This window comes from Ochlerotatus camptorhynchus, unplaced genomic scaffold (assembly GCF_037179485.1).
Source record: "Ochlerotatus camptorhynchus isolate MF236.1 unplaced genomic scaffold, CSIRO-AGI_Acam_v1.1 ptg000284l, whole genome shotgun sequence".
Classification (NCBI taxonomy): Eukaryota; Metazoa; Arthropoda; class Insecta; order Diptera; family Culicidae; genus Ochlerotatus; species Ochlerotatus camptorhynchus.
Genome location: NW_027040773.1, coordinates 402,380 through 417,370, shown reverse-complemented (window position 1 = coordinate 417,370; position 14,991 = coordinate 402,380). Strand labels below are relative to the sequence as shown.

At 38.8% G+C, this 14,991-nt stretch overlaps 1 protein-coding gene across 1 annotated transcript; it reads left to right on the top strand.

Annotated features, from left to right (window-relative positions):
* The first annotated feature begins 1,033 nt into the window (after positions 1-1,033).
* Positions 1,034-14,945, top strand: LOC135706614 (putative gustatory receptor 28a). The gene is made up of 4 exons (XM_065228261.1): positions 1,034-2,095; positions 14,521-14,592; positions 14,661-14,750; positions 14,814-14,945. The coding sequence occupies exons 1-4, from the start codon at positions 1,034-1,036 to the stop codon at positions 14,943-14,945; spliced, it is 1,356 nt and encodes a 451-aa protein (XP_065084333.1).
* Positions 14,946-14,991: the final 46 nt, after the last annotated feature.

Sequence of the window (14,991 nt, the reverse complement as noted above, 5' to 3'; positions counted from 1 at the left end):
TAAAATTACTTATTTTGAATGCCTACATAGTTATAAAATGTCAAGACAAAGTACATCAAGATACGCTTATAACATGTAATATCTGATCAGTCTGACTAGTGCTTTAAGGAACTTATTTCTTTTTGCATGTTCATGTTCATCACCGTATACTCCTGCAAATGGATGAATTAATTCCACGATTCCGTTAATGTTACGCCAATGACCAGTCTTTTGATCCAACGCTGTCTATAAGCTTTTGCACAGGGTCTTTTTCAACTGCTTTGTCGATATGTATTCGTGTAGTCCATTTTAGTTTTTTTTTTTATTTATTTAATTCGCTTATATTAAGCGTTATGTAGATAATCATAGGCCAGGGCTAAACATTCTATCATATAACTTCCAAGCCATGCGGCCTGTTTTTTGACTCCTTTTCGGTTTCTTCTATTTCTTGAACGTCATCTTGCCTTGGCACGATGACCGTTACTCGTCGATGTTCCCAGTTTTTAGCCATAGGTACTCTTCTATGGCTTTCGGTTCACAGTTCCTTTTCTCGGCCAAATTTCGGTGTGTGGAAAGTGCGTTGTTACTATCTGAGACACTCTATAGAGTTACCTCTATGCTATAACCCTTGCCTGATTACAATCACTCCACACCTACTAAACAAGCCAAGCCATAGCTCGTACCGTTACAGGACATGGTTGTTCAATGGCAATGAATGCTTTCGAACCGATTTTATCGCAAAGTGGTATGTATTACCACGTTGTGTACAGTGCCATTTACTAGGCAAACATATTTTTTTATTCATTTACACGTCAGCCCCCCCAGTTTCAAATGAATCCTATCAACGAGTGATGAATGGAGAAAGGACGACTTAATTCTCTGCGATGCTATCAGTGTTACGCGTTCTCTACGGAATGTTGGCATCATTAGAAACACATTATGGGTAGGGTATTTAAACTAAACTAGAAATAACCCACCATTTCAATGTTAGTTCCTTTGTGACGGTTGGCGAGTCAAGTTCAACTTTGCGGTTACAAATTAGAATCAATTAGTGATGGTGACCCGTGGCTGGTTCCGGGATTTACTCAATCCCAAAAACTTCTACGCCGCTCAAGCACCGATTTTGAGGTCGACATTCTTCGGAGGATTGACTCCGTTTACCGTTGCAAACCGACGGCGGCACGATTCAGCACTCGAGTGTACTACATTTGGCTACGTCAATTCCTTCATCCATGCCGTTACGTTCTGCACGTGCTACGTGATATCTCTGTCCAAGCAAGAAAGCGTCACAGCGCATTTTTTTAACTCCGAAATAAGCTCGCTGGGAGACACCCTACAAGTGGCGGTCGGCATTGTAGCACTCATAATGACATTCGCCTACAGCATCTTCCGGAGACAAAAGCTCATCAATGCATTTCAATCTTTGGCCAGGACCGATCAACATTTCATGGAAATTGGCGTTGAGACAAACTACAAAAGTACTCTTTTCTACAACTATGGATTAATAATCATTCAAATATTCGTCCAATTAACCTACATTATAATATCCGTTTCAATCGTGACCAGTTCTGGAGTGTTAATTTGTGCAGCAACATGGGTATCCTTTTTCCTGCCATTTAACATGATGTCGATGGTCGTTTCTCTCTTCGTTTGCCTGGTCAATCAGAGCAAGCATCGTTTCTATCTTTTGAACAGAATCCTTACATCCCTTCAGGATACTAGTGTGGCAAAGCGGCGCCTATCCTACGATGAGAAAATGGAAACGGTTAAGGTAGTTAAGATTCAAAAACCGCTAGGAATATCGTCAGCTTTCTCCAACACTAATCGCTATATGCCGGATGTGATCAATCGGGTGGCCAGTATTCAGAGCGAGATCTGCGATGCGTGCGATTGTGTGGAAGATTATTTCAAAGTGCAAATGTTAACCATCGTAACGATTTCGTTCCTGATCAGTGTCTTCAACGTGTACTACATTTTGGAAACGATTTTCGCTGATGGCTCCACCGATACACCCTTCAGCAAGCTGCAATTTGTTGCATTTTTCTTCTGTCAAGGATTCATACACATCGTAGGAGTGGTGATGATAGTTTGTGTGAATAATTTAGCAATGCAAGAGGTAGGGACTTGATAATTGATTCCTTTCAAATTGTGTAGTTAAGGTATTAACTAATGAGCACGTTAAAATGCTACGTAAAGTGGAAGGCGGTGAGAAATTGATCGGGTTCTGTTACATATTGATTAGCTAAACTAAAGGGGAGCGGGTCTTCAGTGATATTGATACGCGTACCATTGTTAAAAGCAATACAAAAGATTTTTTTAGACAAATTTAAAAATTTTGTTTTGCTAGGTTTTGGGTCAACGGGCCTCAAAAGCTTATGAAATTTTGCCCACGGGTAAAGTTTACGATCCTAAGAACGAAACAAAAAATCGAAAAATACTTTTAATTTTCCTGGAAACTGTAGTTGAAGTTTCAGATATTGAAGCCCCAAACACACTAACACAAATACACTAAACATGTTTAGTGTAATGCAGGTCAATATTAGTAGCGTCAAATAAGATTCGAGATTTTCTAAATGCATATCAGTTGGCACGATAATATTTCACGTAAATCGGACGTGAAGAATTTTTAGAGTGTAGGGGTTTTGATCTAATTTCCATCCTACTAAGCGCAACCCACACTTTACCTCTTTTTCTTGAACGGGTTTCAACAATAAATTAAATATTTCTATCACAGATGACTTCTAAATTTATTCCCCTTTCCATAAGTACCATTGGATTTGATAAAGAGCCACACATTGTTGAAATATTGTTAAAAGTCTAACACTGCTTCTTGATTCCAAATTCGTCCTACGAGTTTCAATTCCGTCCAAACGCATTGAAACGCCATTGGATTTTCTTCGTCCTACGGATGAAAGTAGAAAAAGCGAGTTTGCTAGGAGCGCTTCTTTTGTTTTGAGAACAATGAGCGCTCTAATCAAGGTTGCAAATACTCATTTCAGATAAAACAATGTTTTTTTAAATTATGAAATAATTAGATGTCATGATCATATTTTGAATTGGTAGGATACAAGAGGAGGTTGCAAATAATGTGTTTGACATATTAAACCTGCTTATTTCACTTCATGAGAGTCACAATCAGCGATTTTTCACAAACTCACTAACTCACTCACTCACTCACTCAGCGATCAGAAAATCGCTGATTGTGACTCATAGAAAGCAAAATTTACAGGTTTTATATTTCAAACGCATACTTTGTAGCCTCTTCTTGTAAGTTACAAGTAAAACATACCATCATACCATCTTTTGGTTTTATTATTCCGAAAAACATTATTTTAGCAGAAATGAGTATTTGCAACCTTGGCTCTAATAGGCTTTGTGTTGTAGCTTGTGAACTAACGCATCGGTATAAACGTATTACTGATTTGTGCACGGTGAAATCATTGATTATACTGATGTTTTCTGCTCGATAGAACGGAAATGGACGATTACGACGAGGTAGTCTATCCATAATGACATAACAGTCCCATATGGATAGGAAATCAAGCAAACATGGGACCGATATGCGGTTATGGGCAGTAGTGCTCTACCCTAGTAAAGTGCCCAATCCGATGCAAACAGGAAACTCCATGATTCGAATCCGCTGACTTGGCTTGCTCCGGAAACCGCTGCAGGTGATATAGGTCACCCTTACGTTGACCCACTAACAGCACATTTTCGCCTTTCAGGACTCTGCACCCAGTCTTATCGAATGAAACTTGAAACCCCAAATCAGTAATTTTACTCACCGAAAGTAGGTTTGTTGCGAGCGATGGCACATGGTACACGTTGTCCAGCGAAACGTTCATCCAAACACCATGTCCGTTCACGGACACAAGCTTGCTACTTCCTGCCACGGGAGTCGTTATCGTTATCGCTATTAGAGCACCCGCACCAATGCGTTGCTATAGCTATTTTAGCAACCTCCACCATAACGCAGAGTAACCACACCGGGGGTTGCTATTGAAGTGCGGGAAATAACAATCTGCCTCTCAAGAGCACCCGCACCAATGCGTTGCTGATCGGGCTGCTAGTTTGGCAACTTTAGCCATTGCTATTTTAGTTAGCAACTTGTTTACGCACCGGTCGTTGCTATCACGATTTTGAATTTACGTTTTCGGCTTTCGCACCGATAGTTGCTAAACTTATCGTCGAACTTCGAACTGAAACTGATCAAAGAGTTTCGTGATTGTTTGTTTTTTCGGCAATATTGATATACCTAACCACGAAGACTGAAGATTGAAGGTTAAGATCCAACTACAAACCCAGATACTCAAGAAACGGTCTTCAGGAAGATCCGAATAGCCCAGCGATTTTTTTAAATCACTTGTTGTGATGCTACATGAATGAATTTGAATCTGGGACCAACATGCGCCACTGGTGGTCACGAAACTGTCCTTTGGGAGATCCGGAACATCCATAAAAGTGGCCAATTCGTAAAAAATAATCGAAATATCGATCTTCGTAAGCTCCTTTTATAAAAGTTGCACACCAAAAGGCATAAAGGCATTTTTGGATGCCCATCTGGATTACTAAATTACATATTTTAGCTTGTGAATTTATCAAAAAAATTTGAAACTTTTAAGAAGTTCGAATTGATAGAATTGTGGGGAAGTTGAAAGATCTTTAAACAATGCAATCTAATAGATATCAGGCAAATTTACTTCAGTGAAGATCAAGAGCTTCAGGGCAGTTCTATTAAATTCAGGAAAATTTAACCTTAAAGACCTAAGTAAGTTACGTGAACTTCGGGTAAGTTCTGAAAATGTTATGGCAGTTCCATGAATATCAGGAAAACTATAAGAACTTGAGGGACGTTCCTTAAACTTTAAGTTCGTTTCGAGAACTTTATGGCAGCTCCATTTATTTCAGTAAAATAAAGGAAACCATCAAGACGTTCCGAAAATTTAAGGATAGTATAAAAAACTTCAGGGAATGAACTTAAAAACTTTAAGAAAGCTACACAGAAGATCCATTTTTAAAGGGAAGTTTAAAAATCTTGTAGGCAGTTCCATTAATTTCTGAACAATTCCTGTAACATCATCAGGAGAATATAAGGACAGATTTGTTAACTTCAGGAAACAATACAGATCTTCAGAAGAGTCTGAGGAATGAAAAGAAGTACTGAGAGTTTCAGGAAGTTTTATAGGCAAACTGTGGGAACAAAAGGTAAGTTCCGAAAACTTCTAGAAATTTTGGTGAACTTCAGGCAAACTTCAGGATTTTCAAAGTGGTTCCAAAAAATTCAGGAAACTACAGGAACTTTTAAGACAATTTTAGAAATTCAGGGATATCGAGAGAACTTTAAAGAAGTCAAAATAATTTCAGAGATGTGAAGATAACTTGAGGAAAATTCACATTTTAAAGAACTTCCAAGTACCTCAAAGAAGTTAGACTAGAGAGCTTTAGGGAATTTTAGATATATTAACGGCTATTTCAATAGTTTCATAACTTCGTGAAATTCTAGAAATTCCAGACTTTCAGGTAAGGTCCGATAAACACCGGTCAATTCCATAAACTTCAGAAAAACTTCGCAAAAATTTTTGACACTTTTATTTAGTTCAGGGTAATACCAAGAACTTCAATAGAATTGAGAGTACTTCAGGAATGCTTCGAGAGCTGAAGGACTGATCAGAGAAACTAAGAACAGTTCAACTAATTTCAAGGAAATTGAAGGTCCAAGAAACCCAGGAAATTTCCGAAACTTCATCAAAGTACCAAGACCTTTATTTAAATTTCAGAAATATAAGAGATGTTACATGAGCATCAGGAAAATGTGAAATCATTTAAGGGAGTACCATGGTTTTCAATGCAGTTTATAGAGCTGAAAAAAAAATTAAAGAACTTCACCAACGATCAGATTATGTTCAAAAAAATCGCGAGATCTTTTAAAATGTTCAGAAATCTTCAAGAACGTCTAGAGACCTTCAGAGAAGTATATAGATTTTTGTGGAAGTTCTCGGAACTTCGTAGATGATTAGAGATCTTTATATCAGTTTCATTTATTTAAGTAAAATTGCAGGATATTTCAAGGAATTCAAAGGAATTATGGGATATTTCAAGAATTTCATGAATTTTGCGATGCTTCACAAACAATGCGAGGTCTTCAGGAAATTTTATAAATATGATTGAAATTTCCGGAACAATAGAAAAATTAATGAACTTCAGGAGAGATTCAAAATCTCACGGAAGTCCAAATAAAACTACACGGATAGAAATCTCCTTATACCTTTTGGCAAATTTCTATTGCTGATTATTCATAAAATGTATAAGTCAACTAATAAGCAGACGCCTTGCAAAAAGTTAATGAAGATCATGTGTCGAATGAAATGTATACGCGGTCACACATACCTTTTATTAATTCTTATAGGACCCATGTGGTTTGTCTTATGGAATGTATAAGGCTGATGTTTTGGCAAAAATGTATAAGAGCAACCGTACCAATGAGTAAATAAGGCACATTTACCAACCTTTACCATAACGCTACTTGCGTACTGGGGGTTGCTATTCAGGTGGGGGAAATAGCAATCCGGACCTTGGGAAGTAGTGAGTTCAAAAATTTAGCAACCCGGTAGCAATATAGCGACTATAGGTAGCAACGCATCAGACGGTTGCTATTTTGAATAAACGCCAAAAGTTTGTTTTGCCGGTGTGGAAAACGGTAACTTAAATTATGACTGTGATAGCAACGCGCGGTTCACTGAGAGCAACCGTACCAGTCGTTGCCATTTGCGGCACTATTTTACTTACGCACAGCGTTTCCATTTTGGTTTAATCACTCCTCTCCACACCGCGCAGTGGGTTGACAAATACAGCAGCGCGATAGCTACCGATCCAAGCGTTGCTATCTACACGGTTAGAAAATAGTACCCAAAAATAAGTTCTTTTCACTCATCTCGGCACAATAGTGCAGGAACCCAAAAGTAGGTAAAGCGGGTGAAAGTAATTTTCATTTACTTGTGTGCAATTCGTATGGAATTTTCCACTAGCTTTCAATCCAAAAGTAAGTTAGTTGTACCCAACAGTAGGTAAATATGATTATACTCAACGTTGGGTTCCCACACTTTACTACCCCTGTTGGGTGGTTTTGCTCCTCTGTTTTTGACAACATTAGAAGGAGAAAAGGAGACAAACTAGTCAAAAGTAGGTAAAAGTGAACTGGCCGTTGGGTACTTTTTTCTTACCGTGTATGAAATGTTTGTTTTGTTTTTCATTTGAACATTGTTTTTCATTTGAACATTGTGATATATGAATGAATTTGGATCTGGGACAAAAATTTGAACCCATGGGACAGCAAAGCGTTCCTCTGGAAGACCCGGAACATCCGTAAATGTGGAAAATTATTTTAAAAAAATGATCTAGATGATTTTAATCACATAGCAAAAAAATAATTTTGATATCACGTCAAAGTGGATGCACTACAATCATGTCGAAAATATGGTGTAATATTACTTGCTAAAAAGGACAAAATTATCATTAATACAATGCATGAACTGACATTACGCTGCTTTTACTGCATTTGTTTATTTATGTGGTCATAAAAATTACATGAAATTTTCGACATGATTGTAGTGCATCCACTTTGATGTGATATCAAAATTATTTTTTTGCTGTGCAACTTGTTGTGATGCTGCATGAATGAATTTGGATTTGAAACCAGAATGTGCACTTCGGTGGCTATATAACGGTCCTTTGAAAGATCCGGAACATCCGTAAAGGTGGTCAATTCGTAGGAAAAATCCTAGAGCTCCGTATTTTTTAAATAACTTATTGTGATGCTACATTAATGAATTTGGATCTGAGACCAGCATACGCACTCTGTTGGCGACGAACCGGTCTTGCGGGAGGTCCGAACCAGTCGTAAAAAATATCCAAGAGTTCCACGATTTATTTGAAATCACTTACTCTGAAGCTACATGTATGAATTAGGATCTAGGACTAGTATATGTAATCAGGTAGCGGAGTGGTTCACAAAAGTAGTCCATTCACATAAAATATCCTAGAGCTCCACGATTTTTTTTTTTAAATCTACACTCTTAGAAAAAAAATCATGTAAATTTAGGTGCTCTGAGAGTGACATATACGAGCGTCAATTTTGACATAAATTTGAGTCTTAACAGATGCGAAATATAGCTCAATCAAACGGACTTTTCGTCGAGCAACGAACTTTTCAGCACTTAATATTACATGACATGTTTGCTTACAATCTTATCTTTTATGTCAAAGATGGATTCCGTCACGTGTAAAATTAGTTATTTCTAAGTGTGTACACACAGAGTTTAGATTACCGAGGTCGGTAAAATTTTACTGGGTTTTCAAACAGCTGAGTTTTCAGTAATCAACCCAGTAGTTTTTGCTTTTGCTGAAAACTCCGTAAATCGCAGAATCTCTGAACTGTCAAAAATTACCGTGTTAGTCAGTACTAGTATTGCTGTCTTATTCAGTAATTTATTTGTTTACATAGTTTTTGCTGAGTTTTTCAGTATTTTTATTTTATTTTTTTAATGAATAAGTCAGTAAATTCATCAACAATGTTTTTATTTCATTTTTCATATTTCATGTTTGGGTTCCTTCGATTAGCGATTTGTATTTGAGGACGGAGTTTAGTGGCGGATTAGCAGTAATGCTGTTTTAACTAGTCCAGGTCGAGCCATCCGCGTTTCCCGGTGGTTTAGCCGGGTGGTGGCTCTTTCGATGTGCCGGATTTGGTACCTAAGTCTGAAGCTCTATAATAGGAAATTTTAGTGAAATTTCTTTCTTCAAACTAACTTGAACATCTGAAAGTCAATGCAGGAGTGCAGAAACTGATAAATTTCGGGGTAGTTTATGCAATCCTGTGTTGACTTCCAGATGTTTCACTGATTTTCACAATGGTTTCTTGTTTTCACGAGAATATTTCCGACGTCAAGTGTGAGGTTGAATCGAGGAGGATGACATAAGAGATTTGCTTTACTGTCAGTATCAGCAAAATTGGAATTTCGTTTGATGACTGCTCCAGTAAAACATAACGATTACAAAAAACTCGGTACTCTATTTTACTGAGTTTTAGTCATTATCCGCAAAGCTGTTATTTTACGATAAGTTCAGTACTTACTCTTACCGTATTCAGTAGTTTGTCGCAAGAGCTACTGATTGTCAGTTGTTTTATTGAGAATAGCTGTATGTTCGGTAATTTTTGTGATTTACAGTTCGAAAACTGTAAAAAAAATTACCGAACACGGAAGCCGTGATTAAGTGTGTACACACTAACTTTAGATTACTGGAGTCAGTAAAATATTACTGGGTTTTTGAATTGCGGATCGCCCAGTAATCATCACAGAAATAATTTGCATTACCGAACTGTCCGTAAAGTCAATCTGTCAGAAATAACTGTTCATTCAGTAATTGGTTTGAGTTGCGTATACTGGAAAACCCAGTATTTTGTTTTGTTTATTTTGCTGCAATTTAACTGACATAGAAAAACATAGAAAAACAGATCCAAATCACAAAGATTACTCTCACTCACTTTAAACTACATATGGATGATAAAGACTTTTAATATTCTGGTAAGACTTGGACTCTTGGTCAGAAATTCAGTGCTTTCATGGAGGCTGATTAGACCGCTATTTGAAAGGAACGATGGACTGGAGCTTGGAGGCAAAAAGGGGGAAGATTTGGTGGCATTTTCGGATCAGTATGCTGGGTGAGTCGTCGGCAGCCTTGTGTGACGCTTTCGACGATGGAAGCTGAGTATGTCGCTCTGGCTGAAACGTATCAGGAAGTGGATGGCTAACATCTGAATTGCTTTCAACCCAACGGACTATGTATCGAATGACGATCATCTCAAAATCATCTGATAATAGTAATAGGACTTGGATGAGGCAATAATCATTCGATCCCAGCTTGATGCTTTGGTTCAGTGTAACATGCTGTAGAATCCAAAGGGAAGACAGGGAATGGCTTTCTCAAATAATCACAACTAACAATTATTATACGTTCAATATCCACACTTTATTACACGTCCGTACACCACGGTGATAGCAACTCTTCTCCCCCCAGTATACTACTTCGTTGTTCTCCTAGCTCTTTCCTCTCTCGAGTTACTACTCTCTCTCTTCTTCGTGCTCTCCTCCAGGGAGGTAGCCATAACTGATATTATTAACTCTACATCCCTCACCTTGTCCGATATGAACTGTAACAATTTATTGATCGTAAGCAGAATGAAAACAAAAAAAAATAGACATATCTTCTATCTAAATCTTTCCGGCAGCTTTCTATTACGAATAGGACGTTTCAACTGTTCTGATGTCTTATCTCCACCCACCGACTCCTCTGCAACCCGTTTTTCAATCCTCCTCGGCTGTGATGTTTCTCCTTCATCGGTAGACTTGTTTGAACCTGCCAAAGAGTCTGGAACACCGACGTTCGAAGCAGGCCATTTTTTCAAGTGGGTAACAGATCGGCGATACATTACACCATCTTCATTTACAACAATAGTATCATTTCCGGTTTTCTTTATGACGGTGAACTTCTCAAGACGAAATTTTGGCTCCAGCTTTCCAGTTTCGTAGTTTCTCAACATCACTACATCACCAATGTTAATTTCGGATGTCCTTCCATGTCTTCTACCATCAGCGTAAACTTTTAACTTTTTGATTGCATCATTTTCCCGAACACTTTCTTCACGATTCCAGTTTGCATCCGTTCTCAAACTTGGCAATAGATCCTTTACCGGCCGTCCCATGACTAACTCCATGGGAGCTTTATCTGTGATAGAATGAGGACTCGTGTTATACATGTGGACGTAATCCTTAACCGCCCTACGCCAATCAGTATTAGTCGCCTTCGCAATCCGTAGAGCTCTGAGAATCCCTTGATTCTGCCTTTCTACTAACCCATTCATCTGAGGCCAATATGGGATTGTACAGACCAACCTGATGTTTTTACTTCGGCAGTACTCTGCAAATTCCTCACCTGAAAACGGTGGTCCGTTGTCGCTTCGGATAGTTTCCGGATACGATTGTTCATTGAAGATTGTTTCAAGAGCATCAATAGTTTTTCTGGCGTTGGTACCTTTCATTTCTACAACTTTAAGATATCTGCTGAAATAATCCACGAGAACAAGGAACGTTGTGCAATCCTTGGCGGAAAAAAAATCAATGGCAACCTCTTGCCAAGCACGATCTGGCATCTCTTTCCGCAGCATGGGTTCTGGTGGATGTTGTCTACTTACGGCTGCACATCCTGCACACTCTTGAATCATAGTGCCGACATCCTTGTCCATGCACGGCCACCATATTCTCTCTCGTAAGATTCTACGCATTGTAACTACTCCTGGATGACCCCTATGAGCGATTTCTAATGCCCTTTGCCTCAACATGGCCGGAAGCACTATTCTGTCGTCCCTAACAACAATGCCATCTTTCTCACCAAGCTCTTTATCAAAGGCCTGATAACGAATTAGTTCATTAGGCCAGTTTCCGGTCTCAAGAGCATTGATAACTGCTTGGAGAACCTGGTCATTTTTCGTTGCGACTTTGATTTCATCCAACGTGATAGCCATAAGTTCATCTCCAACCGCTAACAAAAAATGCTCTGAGTCTTCGTCAAAAGCATCATCCGATTGATCACACAATCTTGAAAGAATGTCCGAAATGTTTTCGAAACCAGGAATATGTTTTATTTCAAAATCATATGGTTGTAGCCTCAACGCCCAACCTTCCGCTCTTGAACATGCCCTTCTTCCATCTCGGTACTTTCCTCCATAGATATATTCCAATGTCTTGTGGTCCGTGAAAATCTTAAACCGAAGGCCAAACAGGTAAAGGTAAAATTTCTCAACTGCCCAAACTACTGCTAGGGCTTCTCTCTGAGTCTGGGGATAAATCCTTTCGGTAGCAGTCAAACCTTTTGAAGCAAATGATATGATCCTAGGGATATTTGATTTATCTCTTTGAACCAACACTGATCCCAAACCCACAGATGAAGCATCCACATAAAGCTCAGTAACATCTTTAGGATCATAAAATCCTAACTTTCGAACGTTGGAAGACAACTCGTTCCTCAAATCATCGAAGGCTGCCAGCTGACTGTTACCAAATTCAATAACATCACCACGAACAAATTGTCGCAGGGGTTCCGTACGTGTCGACAGATTAGGAATGAAATGACCAACAAAATTGATAAGTCCCGAGAAACTTCTGACTTCTTCTTTTGTCTCGGGTTGCCGAAAATGTTTAATGGCAGAGATTTTGTCATCTGACGGACTTATTCCTGATGAGCTAACTTTGAACCCTAGAATCTCAAGTTCTTCAACACCAATAATGCACTTGCTCTCGTTTAATCTAGCACTGTTGTTCTTCAGTACTGACAAAACTTCCTCCAGCCTTGAATCGTGCTCCTCACGAGTTCTACCTGATACTACAATATCGTCAATGTACACGATTACACCTTCAATTCCTGCCAACATTTCCGTCATAATCCTCTGATAAATTTCTGGGGCGCAGTTTATGCCAAACATAAGCCTTTTAAATCGCATCAATCCCCTACTTGTCATAAACGTGGTGATTCCCCGTGATTCCGGATGCAGCTTAACATGATGGAATGCAGACATGATATCCTAAATTCCCATAGTATATGTGATTTTTAATCTCAAAATAATAAGTTTGCAATATAAATACATCTATCATAACAAAAGATCCGTACATGTAGACTCCATCCTCATCGATGATATTTCAGTTTGAATTAATTCTGTATTTCCTCACCTGCATACGCTCACGGCGTGATACTGCAGCATAAATACACACACATCCAAATAATTTTATTTCAATCTTTTCCACACGCAACTCTGAATGTATGTCACAGAATCATTTGTATTTGCCCTGTCTACGCTACTGCTGCTTCATCGTTAAACTCACAATCATCAATTTACGCATCACATTTGCATTTATCTCACACACACACACGCATACCAAGCATAATTTTAATGAGCTTCGTGGGTTCCTATACACACTGCTATCTGGTTGTATTTGAGTCATCAGCAGTCATTGCATTATGTATCATGCGGTTCTGCATAGGGATACTCTCTTTCATTTATTGATTCTAATTTCCAACATGAGTTTGAAAACATCGCAACTCTAGTAATGAATATATAGACTTAGGAGGAACTCTCACAAATTTCACTTTTTCATGCCCTTCAGCCATCATCGCTGGACTAGCAATCATCACATCTGAGCACTTGAACAGGACTCGCTCTATTTTCCTTGCTCTACAGCCATCATCGCTGGACTAGCAATCATAATGATGGTGCACTCCGCACGAACTCACACTTCTTCGTTTTTTTTTTCCACACACACTTCAGCCATCAACGCTGCACTAGCAATCATCACATATGAGCGCTTCAACAGGGCTCGCTCTGTTTTCTTTGCTCTACAGTCATCTTCACTGGACTAGCAATCATCACGATGGTGTACCTACTTCGTACGGATACACACTTTCGTTTTTTCCATGCTCTTCAGCCATCAACGCTGGACTAGCAATCATCACATCTGAGTGCTGCAACAGGGCTCACTCTCTTTTTTTTTTACTCTACAGCAATCATCGCTGGACTAGCAATCATCACATCTGAGCGCTTCAACAGGGCTCGTTTTCTTTTTCTTACTCTACAGCAATCATCGCTGGTCTAGCAATTATCACGATGCTGCACTTCGTACGGACTCGCACTTCTTCATTTTTTCCTATGCTCTTCAGCCATCAACACTGGACTAGCAATCATCGCATCTGAGCGCTTCGACTCTCGCTCTCTTTTTCTTGCTCTACAGCCATCTTCGCTGGACTAGCAATCATCATCGTGCGCGTCATATGGGCTGGCACTTTTTCGTTCCTCTTCGTTTCTGTAGTCATCACACTCACAAATTCATTTTGTTCTACCTGGTCTACAGCTTTTACCACTGGTCTAGGAACTATTTCACTATGAACTCATGAAAAAAAAAACTCACTCATTTTCAATCAATCATTTATACAATCGCAACTATGAGCTTCAACCGGGCTCGCTATAATTTCCTACTCAAAATAGTTTAATTTAGTGACGCACAATTACAAGCCGCCATTTTCTTTCCAGTGTCTCAGTCCAATTTCATGGATCTAAAGGAAAAAAAAACCTATTTTCCAAAGAAACTCACCTTTTTCGATGCTACCGGCTGCGCCAATTGTAGAATCCAAAGGGAAGACAGGGAATGGCTTTCTCAAATAATCACAACTAACAATTATTATACGTTCAATATCCACACTTTATTACACGTCCGTACACCACGGTGATAGCAACTCTTCTCCCCCCAGTATACTACTTCGTTGTTTTCCTAGCTCTTTCCTCTCTCGAGTTACTACTCTCTCTCTCTTCTTCGTGCTCTCCTCCAGGGAGGTAGCCATAACTGATATTATTAACTCTACACATGCTAGCAATGAAATGACTAACCTTAGATAATCGATTAATTCAGAATATTTTGTTCTATTTCTTTCATTTTTCAGAACAAACAAATTGCGGTGAATGTTCATAAATTAATAAACGTAAACAATTATGATGAAGAGTTAACCAAGCAGGTATGGAAAGAGATCAATTGGACAGCTTGAGCAGAAGAAAAAAGTTTTGTTTTACATTTCTCACACAGCTCACAAACCTATCATTGCAAATGAGCCACAGAAAGGTGGCATTTACAGCATACGGATTTTTTAAGCTCGATTTCACTTTGCTATTTACGGTGAGATAGCGTCTTGCACCTGACACGACTTAATTTAACAAATTTCTATGCATATCTTTTCAGCTTGTTGGTGCAGCCACCACCTATCTCGTTATACTCGTCCAATTTAGTCTCAATCAAACTCAAACGTGCGATCAAAGAATTATGGAGACCATTGCGATGAATTTGCTGAAAAATGTTTCACTATTGCAATAATGGGTGAATTGTAGTCGATCGATTGAGGTCATAGTTATCGCAGGCT